Raw genomic sequence first — 13060 nt, forward strand, 5'->3', positions numbered from 1 at the left:
TTAACAAGCTCAAAACTGAAGATCTGATAAAACAGGTATGAAGGACCTATAAATTTCATTTTTAAAACTCCATTATCTTTAATTTATCCCTGATGCTACTGTAGTGACTTATTACACAATAATGAAAATTACTGCTATAATTGTTAGAAAATCAAGTAGCAACACAGCTGAGAGACCAAGCTTAGTTATGAGGAGTAGTTGGTTAGGTAGTTTTCAAGAGCACATGCTTCACAGCACCTTATCAAGGTTTGACGCATTTGGCATTAAAGTGAGCCACTCCAGTCTCAAGTGTAGCTTCCCCTTGGGAACCTCGTCCAGAGTGAACCACTGAAGAGAAAAAATGTTTACGTTCAGCAAAAGTTCTTCTGAATCAAAAATCCAAATTAAACCCAGTCTCTACAAATGTTCCATGCTGCTCACTAACCACGAGGCATCAACAGTTCTCAGTAACGCGAAGGCTGAGCCTCACCATATCCAGCTCTATGCTCTGCGGATGCCAGTGACCTCACGTTTGGAGGCGATGGCAGCAACAGGGGTGAGCGACCATTCTAAGTGCTTTACACATACCAACCCCGTGACCCCGACAGAAACCCTAAGCAAGTACTAGTATCATTCCTACTTTACACATAAGAATTCAAACGTTTTCTAGCACTACCTAGAGACAGTAAAGTCTTCTATGAATAGACTTCTTTTTTTTGAGATAGGGGTCTTGCTGTGTTGCCCAGGCTGGGCTCAAGCGATCCTCCTGCCTCAGCCTCCCCAGCAGCTGGGACCACAGGCGTAGGCAAGCATGCTCCACCAAATGGCCTTTAATGGAATGTACAGGGTAAGAGGTAATACAACATTGATTCCAAATACTGAATTTCAGTATCAAACGATTTAATCTGTTTGTTCTAATTCATCACTCTATACTAATAAAATAGTATACAGTTGTATCAGCTTAAAAGTCACAAAATAATTAATCAAAGATGCTCCTCAAATGCTAAATGATAGAAGCCATGGGCAGGACTGTCCATCCAGTACCTGGCACACCCTGGAAAACGAGATGTCACAGCCAATGAATGCTGAACACTCAAGGGAAGGAAATGTGTGATTACGAAAGCAGCAGAATTCAACACTTTTGTTTAATTTTGCTTCATTTATCTAAATCTTACCCTTCTTTTAGAAGCCACCACAAATGTTTCCTTTTTGATACTTTTTATTCTGATAGCAATAAAATGGTGGAAGTCGAGTCTCCTTGCCATGAGTTCCCACTGTCTCTACAGGCATCTCTCACGTGAGATGCCTCACTGGCCGCACTGTGCCTTCTCCACCATTCCCTCCAACCACCTGAAAATCTCCATCACTAGGGGGCATCTCGCACAGCCCTGCCCTTACTTCTGCAGGGGATCGCATATTTGTCTGCAATAACGTCAGTTTATGCTTCATATCCATAAGGATTCCCAGCATATGGTAGGGACTCAACACGCACCTGAATGGACTCTTAAATTTATTTTTCATTTGGTATTTCTAAAAGGCCTAAATTCTTAGTATACGTGAAGTAAATGTTGTTCATGCCATACTAATTAGGATTCCGGCACTGTGTGATGGTGAAGGGGTGGTTCGTGGCTCCTCTGGCACAGGGCAGGGACTCAGTCAACAATTGTAAATAGACCCACACTCCAGGGAAACTTACTTCATCTAAAAGGCGCTCCTTTTCAACTTCAATGAGGTCAATCATAAGACTATAAAAATAACAATACGACAACTTTAGAACATAGAAACACATTTCTTACTGAAACAACTTTAAAACATAGAAAACACATTTCTTCCTGAAACAACCTTAAGCATTTGTCTATGAACAAGCACTCCAGAAATGCAACAAAACGCTAATAATTTATCAAGGAACAGACTACTCTTCCACAAGCTTCCTCCAGCTCACCCCCAGTGTCAGGAGAGTAAGGAAGAGTGAGGTGGAGTTTCTGTGAGCTCAGAATACTGAGTTTGGCCCAGCTGAGGTTAGAGCTGTAAAACAAAAACAAAAACAACTGATCTTCCCTACAATGTTATATGCATCAAAAAATGTTTAAAAGCATCTCAACCCTCTTATTTTACATGTCCTCTCAGAACGTCTTATTTTATACGTTCACTCACAACTCCAGTAGGGTTGTGCGTTACTGTGGATTCCTCACTCGCACAGTGAACGCTAACCTCACCTTCCCCCACCCTTGCTCCCAGGCTCTAGACCCATGCTGCATCGAGCCCGATGGACGCCCTCACTCGGTGCATCTGAGAGGAGGCCCATTCCCGTTCCCCTAAACCTCCCGTACTTCCAAGATTGGCACCACCCCCAGACGCCAGATACAACTAGATGGGATGATTATACTCCCACTTCTTCTTGTAGCCTCTTCTGCCCCCCACAATCTATGTCTACACCGCCTTCTCTCTGTCCTGGTCTATGACACACTCTCCTATTTGGTCTGCCAGTCTCTAAGCTCAGCCCCCGACAATCCAATCCACACAGTGATTTTCCTAGAATGAGCACCTGATCTATCCCTGTCTGGCTTAAAATCTCTCAATTGTTCCTAGTTGACCTGGGAAGTCTCATGAACTCTCAAGTCAGGCCACAACGTGCAAGGGCCATTCTTGATGAGGTATGAACCTCTCCAATGTATTCTATCCCTACATCTTTTTTGCCACAATTTAATTCAGTCAAATAACTTAATTAGGTTAAATTAATCAGAAATAATTGATATTAACAAACGGTGGTCAAACAATAACCATTTTAAAAGTTTATTTTTAAAGCTATACTAGTTGTTCAATTGAAGTGAACAAATCAGTATTTATTTTCCCAATGTGAATTACTATATCCTGACAAAAATTAATCCAGCAACTCAAAAAACTTAAAAAACCCATTTTTGCAATCTGGAATAGAACTGTCCACTAGAACTCAGTACGGCGGCAGGTTCTGCATGTAGCTTTAAGCCTTGTAAACAAAGAGAGTGCCACTCAGATAGAGTTTTTAATTTATTTAACTTTAATTAACTTAAGGCTAGTGGCTGCTGTAATAGACAGCACAGATCTAGAAGACTCACTTCTCTTAAATGTGAAACTTTTAGGAATAAAAATGTTTTAAGAAATCCAAGGTGAAACAATTGTTATATCTAAGAACCATTTAATGAATAGACAACAAGTATACAAATGTATTTTAAAACATATTTTTGATTATTAAACAAAAAGACTGACCCCATGCCCTCCTCCAATAACCACAATGGGCTTTATTTACCTTCCTAAAAAGTCATCCTTGTCTGGGTCTTCATCAAAGAGCTCAATCTCTAATTCTTGTCCAGGATGTTCATACACTAAAGCCTAAAACATCAATGGTTAGTAGTTAAGTGCATTTTTACTAATATAGTCATACACTGAGTATGATGATATGATGATTGTAGTAAATATGACCAGGTAATTTTCTCTGGTGGTAAATCCTTTTTATTTATTTATTTATTTATTTATTTATTTTTGGAGATGGAGTCTCGCTCTGTCTCCCAGGTTGGAGTGCAGTGGTGCAATCTTGGCTCACTGCAACCTCCGCCTCCTGGGTTCAAGCGATTCTCCTGCCTCAGCCTCCCGAGTAGCTGGGATTACAGGCATGCGCCACTATGCCCGGCTAATTTCTGTATTTTTAGTAGAGACAGGGTTTCACCATGTTGGCAAGGCTGGTCTCAAACTCCTGACCTTAAATGATCTACCCACCTTGGCCTCCCAAAGCATTGGGATTACCGGTGTGAGCCACCGCACCCAGCCGGTAAATTCTTTTAGAACACTTATTTTTTTATTGTCGAGTCACACACACCTCTTGATGACGGGAGGTCACTGAAACACCTGCCACACAGTAATAGTCTACCGTGCTTGTTTCTAGGGATCCTGGATTGCGTCTCAATAGATCAAGTTCAATCACTCCAACAAGGTCATGGTACGTCACCCACAAGCTTGGTGCAAGGCATGAGACAGACCAAAGATCCAGGACACATCCCTCTAGTCCTGAAGTGGCTCCACTCAGATGCTATCTTGGAATAACCACGAGTTATCTGCTTAGCACCACTCAGGGTAAGAAACTGGCAAGAGACCAGACTCACAAAGGAGTGGGGGAGAGGAGTCGTATGGTGAAGTATAAACCATACGACTGTTCTGAAGGGTAATTCTACAGATACGTCAGTCCTTTAAAAACTGGTGGAGTATAAATCACACGACTGTCCTGAAGGGTAATTCTACAAAGATATTTCAGTCCTTTAAAAATGTGTAACTTTTGATCCAGCAATTTCACTTTAAAGAGCTTTATCTGGGGAAAACTTGGCTGAGTGAAGAGACACTCACATTCTACTTGTACAGCACTGTTTGTAATGCTGACCTGAATAGCCTAGGCCTCCCTGGGTAAACAGATGAAGGCGTCTATTCGATGGAATGGTTATTAAAAATCACGTAGATCTCTATTCATTGACATGTGAAGATGTCCTAATTTTAGAAAAAGCTCGCAAGGAGGTATATAACTCACCTCATTTTTGTGTTTACTGCATTAATAACCACATGTAACATTTTATACTTAGAAAGACAAGCTACTCACATTATGAAAAATATTTTGCTGATCATTCAGTATGATAGCATTATGTAATTAAGGTTTAACACATTACCTGTTGGCATGACAAGAATGTTGTGTAGTAAGGAGAGAAGGTACGACACTTTTTAAAGATGGGAAATTAAACAAGGAACATTTAAATGATGGCCTAAATGAGCCACACTCCCACGTGACTGTGCTGGAATGAGAGCTTGGCCATCCCGCTCAGGGCTCAGCCCACCACCCCAGCAACACAGCAGACACGACACCCCACCTCATAGACTTCATTCCACTTTGGACTGAGGTTCTCCTTGATGACTCTGCTTTGGAAGATTTGGTTGCCAACTCTAATGATTCCATAGGGGTCTGACTTTCCCTTGACAAGTCCCTTAAGGTAAGTGTCTTTCCCCTGAAGATCCTGAGCTTCAATAAAATGTATCCTTAGAACACCCTGAAAAGAAGAACAAACTGAAGTTTAGACCCTTGGCTGGCTTGTTTAACCGGCATGGAAGATAGCTACGCACCTGACCCCGTCTCGAGAATTGGGAGTGCCGAGGGAATAAAGACCCTCTTCCGGTGCCGAGTACATCCCAGCAGCGGGGAAAGGCAAGTGTGTACAGGAGAAGCAGGTGCTGAGACAAACAAGAGCAGGGCAAGGCAGCAGTGCCCAGGTGAGGCTGGCTCAGAGGAGAACAGATGGGCTTCTGGAGGGACAACCCCTCCACAGAGACACGAGGACAGACAGCCCCACGCAGCCCCAGAGCGCGCTCCTGGCAGAGGGACGCCGAGTGCAGGGGACCCAGCACAGTACCGTGCTTATCTCAAGGAGGCTGGTGACACAGGCCACCAAGCTGTACTAGATCCTGGTGCTACAGTGAGTAATAACATGAGAGGTTGTATCAGACCTGTCACTAAGCATTAGACATGTAGTAACTATGCTGTTCCATTTTCAGAATAATTCTATGCAATCCTGTCATTAAACTTATTTTAGAGAGGAGAAAACTGCAACTTTGAAATATGTATTATTCATAGACTTTAAACATAGTCTTGGCCAGGCGCGGTGGCTCATGCCTGTAATCCCAGCACTTTGGAAGACCGAGGTGGGTAGATCACTTGAGGCCAGGAGTTCAAGACCAGCCTGGCCAACATGGCAAAACCCCATCTCTACTAAAATTACAAAAAATTTAGCCAGGCATGGTGGCGCATGTCCGTAGTCCCAGTTACTCAGAAGGCTGGGGTGTGAGAATCCCTTGAACCCAGGAGGCAGAGCTTGCAGTGAGCTGAGATGGCGCCACTGCACTCCAGCCTGAGCGACAGAGCAAGACCCTGTCTCAAAATAAATAAATAAATGAACAAAAAAACCAAATATAGTCCTTTCCCGAAAATATTGTTTTATTGATAAAATAAAAAAAAATTCACTCATTTCTTCCAAGGCAAACAAAGATGCTCAAGTCACCTTTTGGTAGGAAGCATTCTGCCCCCACACATCCTTTTTTAAAATTACAGAGTGATGGCCAGGCGCGGTGACTCATGCCTGTAATACCAGCACTTTGGGAGGCCGAGGTGGGCGGATCATGAGGTCAAGAGATCGAGACCATCCTGGCTAACACAGTGAAACCCCATCTCTACTAAAAAACAAAAATTAGCCGGGTGTGGTGGCGGCTGAGGTGGAAGAATGGTGTGAATTTGGGAGGCGGAGCTTGCAGTGAGCCGAGATTGTGCTACTGCACTCCAGCCTGGGCGACAGAGCGAGACTCCATCTCAAAAAAAAAAAAAAAAAATTTACAGAGTGATATTCCTCATTCAATCAGCACAGGAATACATGTCCCCCCACAGAGGAACACACTTGGAAAACTCGAAGCAGCTCTTGTTTATATTTTCACATGTCTAAAGTTGAGATAATCTGGCCACATCTATTGACAGCACCGGCTGTTAAGCCCATGCAGCTGAGGGCAGCCAGATCCAGGCTCAGGTGCTCACCTGTACTCAGAGCATAAGAGGCTTAGGTGCAGAGGATTTCTACAAGTAAAGGGATTCCTGCATTTCCAGAGGTGAGAGTCAGAAGTTAAGGAAAAAAGACATTCTTTTCTAATATACAGCATCACATTAAAGCTGTTGAATGCCAGCGATATAACCAATTTGAGCACCAAATTTACTGGCATATTGTTACTCTTAAAAAATATAAGGATACCTCTGCATGTCTGTTAATTTGCGCACCATTATTTAGATCTAATTAAACCAGAGGAGAAAGTGATCTACTTCTACTTCAGCGAACAAAAATAAAAACAATATATCCACTGAAACAGGACCAACTTACCACATCCTGTTTCAGTAAATATAAATAATGTGGTGTGCACTGCTTACTACAGACACCACCACGGTGGTAATGCTCACTGGCTTCTGGAGTCCAAAGTCCAGACAGACTAAACAGACATGGGATCCAACACCTGAGTGACTGAAAAGCTCCTTAGCCATGAGAGATCCTTCACTCCACCCACCCCTTCCATAGTCAGCAGAAGGAATCTCATGTTCTTGACTACTTTGCAGTTATTTAGTTTGCTCAAATGAAGGTGACATCAGTATCTGCAACCAGCTCTGTGTGCTGGGTGCTGTCCCATTTTACAGATGACAAAACTGTGGCCCAGCCACACCAAGTAATATACCCATAAAAGCAAAGCTACAGCTAAACTCAAGAGCTGCGACAAAAATCTAGTTTTGTTCTTTCCATTTTATCCAGGTCAGCTGTTGTATAAGTGCTTCTTCTACCAGGTTACTCATTAAATGGCTTCAGAGGCAACGGAATTCTAACATCTGAGAGAAAATACACAAATTATTACATGAAGCTCTCATCATGACTGCCAGGAAAACTGGTGCCTGTTGCTGAGGGCTGTCCATTTTAATAAAAACAAATGCAGTATGTGCTTTCTGAGGTAACTAAGATGTCTGTGCCATGTACCCCTGCAGATTTAAATCCCTATCGGCCCCTCTGAGGAACACAGCTATGGGGTGAGAATCATCCTGCGGTCTCCATGACAAGCTTTAGGATCAGCGCACATCAGTCAAGTCTCTTAAGGAAAGTGACGGACAACCAATAGTCAATGCATCAAGAACCGTGTGGCAAGCTGGCTGCTGGGGAGAGACAAAGAGTCACAGCACCCAATGCCACACCCGCAGGCAGGCAGGTCTCCAAGACGTTTTTAAATGTGAATGGATGCCGGGACACGCTTACCTTTGGTACAGGAAACCGCAACTGAGCTATTTGAACTTCACTGACAAGTGGAACGGTGATTCGATTGGGAAGCACCAGATAGTTTGATATTATATCCAAAATGATAGTATCTGATAAACCACTGTTAGTTGGGAGACAAAAAGAGCAAACGGACTATCAGACATGTGAATGCTTCTCTCACCTTTGACAACAGACTTACCATGAATATGATGTAAGTCCCATTTATTTACAGAGTAGGAGTTATCTCATTCCTCCAGTGCAATATTTACAACCCGCATTTCAATTCTTTAGCTGTGATACCACTATGGTGACTATGATACAGAATTTATTTATAGAATACAAGGTAAAATTCTAGTTATTGCACAAGTAACGTGGTTTTTGCAATTAAAATGGCAAAAACTGCAAATACTTTTGCACCAACCTAATACACTTCATAATTTCCTAAATAACATTTAATGTATTCCTACTTCATCATAGATTTTATACTTATTTACTAAAATACACCTCATTGACTTTTTTAACATAAACTATTTCAAACATACATATAAGTACAGAGAATAACATTCATTGGCCCATTCATGTTCATATACACATCCCATTTCTCCGTTGTTGTACACCAGTCAACACTGAAGGAGAACTTACTGTGTTCTCTCTTATCCATTATCCAACACTTTGAGTATTGGACACGTTGATAATCTTTGAAATACTATACATCACTGCACAGCAAACTAAGTGAATAAAATTGCTTAGGCTAAAGGAAAAAATATACTTGCTTTTTTAATGAGACAGAGTTTTGCTCTTGTTGCCCAGGCTGGAGTACAACGGCATGATCTCAGCTCACTGCAACCTCCAGCTCCTGGGTTTAAGCAATTCTCCTGCCTCAGCCTCCGAAGTAGCTGGGATTACAGGCGCGCACCACTACGCCTGGCTAACATTGTATTTTTAGTAGAGACAGGATTCACCATGTTGGCGAGGCTGGTCTCGAACTCTTGACCTCAGGTGACCTACCCACCTTGGCCTCCCGAAGTGCTGGGATTATAGGCGTAAGCCACCATGCCTGGTCAAAGATGTACTTTTAATATATCTTTTTTGGCCGGGCATGGTGCCTCACGCCAGTAATCCCTACACTTTGGGGAGGCTAACGTGGGAGGACTGTTTGAGCCCAGGAGCTAGAGACTAGCCTGGGCAACACAGAGCGAGACCCCTCATCTCTATTTAAACAAACAAACATATGTATGTCCTATTCTTTAGGGTAAACGTGAGAATTAAATAATGCATATGTGGCAGCACTTTTAAACACATTTATAAACCTAAGTTTCATTGCTGTATAACACCTTTACCTGAACTGTGAAGTTGCGAAAGTACTTTGCTTCTCGCCAGTAATGTTTTAGATGCTAAAATTATTAACATACATAATTACAAATAAATTCTGAGACAGTGATAATCATCAGCGTTCAACAAATAATGCCCAAGCACCCACTGCAAGACAGTATCCACGTGTGATGACCCAGCACCTCAAGGACTTTTCAGTTTAATATGGGAAAAAAATTTTTTAAATCCCCGAAAGAAAAACCATATGTAACACTACTCTACTTATGAACAGGTCAGTTATTCAGACAGTTAATACTTCCACAGAGATTCGGAGGGCTTCAGCCAGCAGACACTGGCTGTGTGTTCACCACGCAGAGGCAGGACCCACCCACCTTTCTCACACACAGACTCCTGGCCTCGGAGGCCACAGCAGCTCTGACCGAGCTCCCTGGCGGGGCTCCCCTCACTGCGCCTCCTCACCCCACTACACCCCGCATGTCCCCGAACTGTGGATGTGGATGCTGCTCCCCTAGGTCTCCACAGAAGCGTCTATTGAAGTGGTTACTTTCTTGGGAGTCACTATTTCCCTGTGTGTCCTTCGGAACCAAGACTACTCATCACCCGTATTTTGTTTCCACCATAATCTTCACCCTTCTTACACCTTCAACACTCAGCTTAGAGACGCTTATCAAAACATAACGGATATTTAATCATAATCTTCACCCTTCTTACGACTTCAACACTCAGCTTAGAGCCGCTTATTAGAACACAATGGATATTTAATAGGGATAGCCCAAAGTTATGGTGTAGTGAAGGAATTCAGGCATTATTCTTACTCTATAATGTCTGGGGTTTCTTTTTGTAATCAATTAATATAACATGTGGATGCTCATTTTATAAAGCTTGGGACAGGATTTCATTATGTTAAGTTCACGGTTATTTATTATTATTTTTTAAATTAATTTATTTTTTTTGAGACAGAGTCTCATTCTGTTGCCCAGGCTGGAGTGCAATGGCATGATCCTGGCTCATTGCAACCTCCACCTCCCGAGTAGCTGGGATTACAGGTGTGTGCCCACGCCCAACTAATTTTTGTATTTTTAGTAGAGATGGGATTTCACTATGTTGGCTAGGTTGGTCTCAAACTCCCGACCTCAGGCGATCCACCCGCCTCAGCCTCCCAAAGTGCTGGGATTACAGGTATGAGCCACCGCGTTCAGCCTCATAGTTATTTAATATTCACTTTTATAACCTAAGGGTTGCCATAGCTGTAATTTATCTGATAGAAAGACTGACAACTAGTAGCCCCAATTTTACGTACATATCTATTAAATTTTAGTACATAACATTTATGTAAACATAATTTATTATATAAAATCTACATAATTATGCATAAATTATATATACCTATATATATAAACTTAGAAAAGATATTTTTACATCTCCCTTTTATACAACAGCCTGTTTTTTGAATGGTGTTTGTGTATTTATCTGTTAGGTAACTATATATTTTTAATGACATAATTATACATATATGATTATATATATATATATTTTTTTTTTTTTCCTGAGACGGAGTCTTACTCTGTCGCCCAGGCTGGAGTGCAGTGGCGCGATCTTTGCTCAGTGCAAGCTCCGCCTCCTGGGTTCACGCCATTCTCCTGCCTCAGCCTCCCGAGTAGCTGGGACTACAGGCGCCTGCCACCATGCCCGGCTAATTTTTTTGTATTTTCAGTAGAGACAGGGTTTCACTGTGTTAGCCAGGATGGTCTCGATCTCCTGACCTCATGATCCACCTGCCTCGGCCTCCCAAAGTGCTGGGATTACAGGCGTCAGCCACCGCCCCTGGCCTTATGATTATATTTTTGTATTACATATATAAAATCTACATATAAAACAAGAGAAGCTGGGTGCAGTGGTACAAGTCTATAGTTCAGCTACTTGGGAGGCTGAGGCAGGAAGATCCCTTGAGCCCAGGGGGTTGACACCAGCCTGAGAAACATAGTGAGATCTATCTCTGAAAACAAAATGAAAAATAAAAATAAAATAGCTAGAAATGACTACTGTATAAAAAGAGGCTACATATAAATTATTAAATAGAATGGAGCTATACATGTATATTTATCTCTGTATTTACGTGTGTATGTGTGAATGACTTTTAAATAAAATGAATCAGGGGATCAACTTCCCCAAACTGTAGGCTTGCCGGGGCAGAACACATTCTCTGACTGCCCTTTCAGGTTGCCAGTATTAATACAACGTTGTTTACAGAGTAGATGTTCAATAATGCTGTTTTATTTCAGTCCTCCTATGATACTGAAGGGAGGCAAAATCAAATACTTTTTTCTACACTGATGTGTGTGGATGTTTGTTCCATTTGGCTAAACAGTATCTCCTCCCCCTATTTCTAGAGAAAGTTTTTGCTTTGGGGGATGCCCCCAATCACTGGAATTTCCATTTCTTTGCCTTCTGTAGGGGTGTATGTGAGATTGAAACCTGATCATCGGAGTCGCAGGAATCTGTCCAAGGGTGGCCCTTGCACACACAAGTTGGGCGGGACCTAGCGGGAAAGGCGACTAAGTCCGCAGACTAAATGCTTGTAGCTGCAGGCACAGCAAGAGACTGCCTGAAAACAAGCCCAGGAGGGACACGCCCACCCTGCATGGGTGGGGAGCTGGCAAGAGAGCCCTTATGGTGCCCAACACCAGCTCCATCTGAAGTCCCTCAGAAGACACGCCAGCTTTCCAGCTGCCGAGCAGGAAACAAGCACAGCTGTGTCCCATGCACGAGCGGCTGCGGCTAGCTCAGAGCAGGCAGTGGGCGACCATTGTTGGAAGAGTGAATAAACTGCTTTTTGAAAATATTATTTACTGGCCGGGTGTGGTGTCTCATGCCTGTAATCCCAGCACTTTGGGAGGCCGAGGCAGGCGGATCACCTGAGCTCAGGAGTTCAAGACCAGCCTGGCCAACATGGCGAAACCCCATCTCTACTAAAAAAATACAAAAATTAGCCAGGTGTGGTGGCGCGCGCCTGTAATCCCAGCTACTTGGGAGGCTGAGGCAGGGAGAATTGCTTGAACCTGGGAGGTGGTGCTTGCAGTGAGCTGAGACTGTAACACTGCACTCCAGCCTGGGCAACAGAGTGAGATTCCATCTCAAAAAAAAAAAAAGAAACTTACTTATTTACCTACTTAAGACCACTTAAGTCAGGTTTGTTGCTTGCAACCAGAATCTTAACGAACTCTTTAACCAATCTTTTAAAGTTGTGCTTTCTTTCCGCAGATCTTCTAAAGATCACAGCATTTTTCTGTATCCAGTAAATCACAGCACCTAAAAAGGACTTTCATGATGACTGTGCTTCAGATAATTAAAGTCCTAATTTTTCCCTAATAATGAAACAAAACTCTTTAGAAAGGCCATTTCAGAGGCATAAACAAATATATGAGAATAAAAAAATAGTCTGAAACCAAGTTTCATAATTTTCTAAACTATTTTAGGGAAAACAAATCACACTAGAAAATATCCACTAGAAACATATAACTTTAACCCACAGGTGATGTGTTTTAACTTTCAAATAAAACGGTAAAGCCAGCAAAAGCATTTAGACGCTGTAATTTCGAAACTTCCTATTTGGAGGTGACCAACAGGTCTGCCACCCACAGCCCCACGCACTGTTTCAGGTAATGGCACCACGGCAACTAGAATGACTCCTTGTCTCTAAGCAGGGATGCACCCTCCAGGGCCTCAGATGCTTGTTATGGAACATTTTTCTCCGGTTTTAGACACTAGATCGCTATGGAATAATGAAGGGACTCCCAGTGAAATGATACGGAACTTCAAGTTCCTCACCTCTCACACTCAAGAGTTCTGGTGAAGTCCAGAAGTCCACACTGTCCCCAACCCATTTCAAAAAGGAATGGAATAAAGGT

General features: G+C 42.6%; 1 protein-coding gene across 11 annotated transcripts in view; it reads right to left on the reverse strand.

Annotated features, from left to right (window-relative positions):
- ESYT2 (extended synaptotagmin 2) overlaps positions 1-13060 on the reverse strand; it is a 102405-nt gene that overhangs the window by 30517 nt on the left and 58828 nt on the right. For all 11 annotated transcript variants that reach the window (XR_010159092.1, XR_010159093.1, XM_016958521.4 and 8 more), the window contains exons 8-12: positions 7821-7941; positions 4866-5042; positions 3266-3348; positions 1676-1724; positions 238-327 (exon numbers count right to left, since the gene is read on the reverse strand). Coding sequence is in view for 9 of the 11 variants with exons in the window: in XM_016958521.4 (XP_016814010.3) it covers positions 238-327; positions 1676-1724; positions 3266-3348; positions 4866-5042; positions 7821-7941 (520 nt within the window). In the remaining 2 variants the exon portion in view is untranslated. The remainder of the gene's footprint in view (positions 1-237; positions 328-1675; positions 1725-3265; positions 3349-4865; positions 5043-7820; positions 7942-13060) is intronic.

The sequence above is a fragment of the Pan troglodytes genome, chromosome 6 (assembly GCF_028858775.2).
Source record: "Pan troglodytes isolate AG18354 chromosome 6, NHGRI_mPanTro3-v2.0_pri, whole genome shotgun sequence".
Taxonomy (NCBI): Eukaryota; Metazoa; Chordata; class Mammalia; order Primates; family Hominidae; genus Pan; species Pan troglodytes.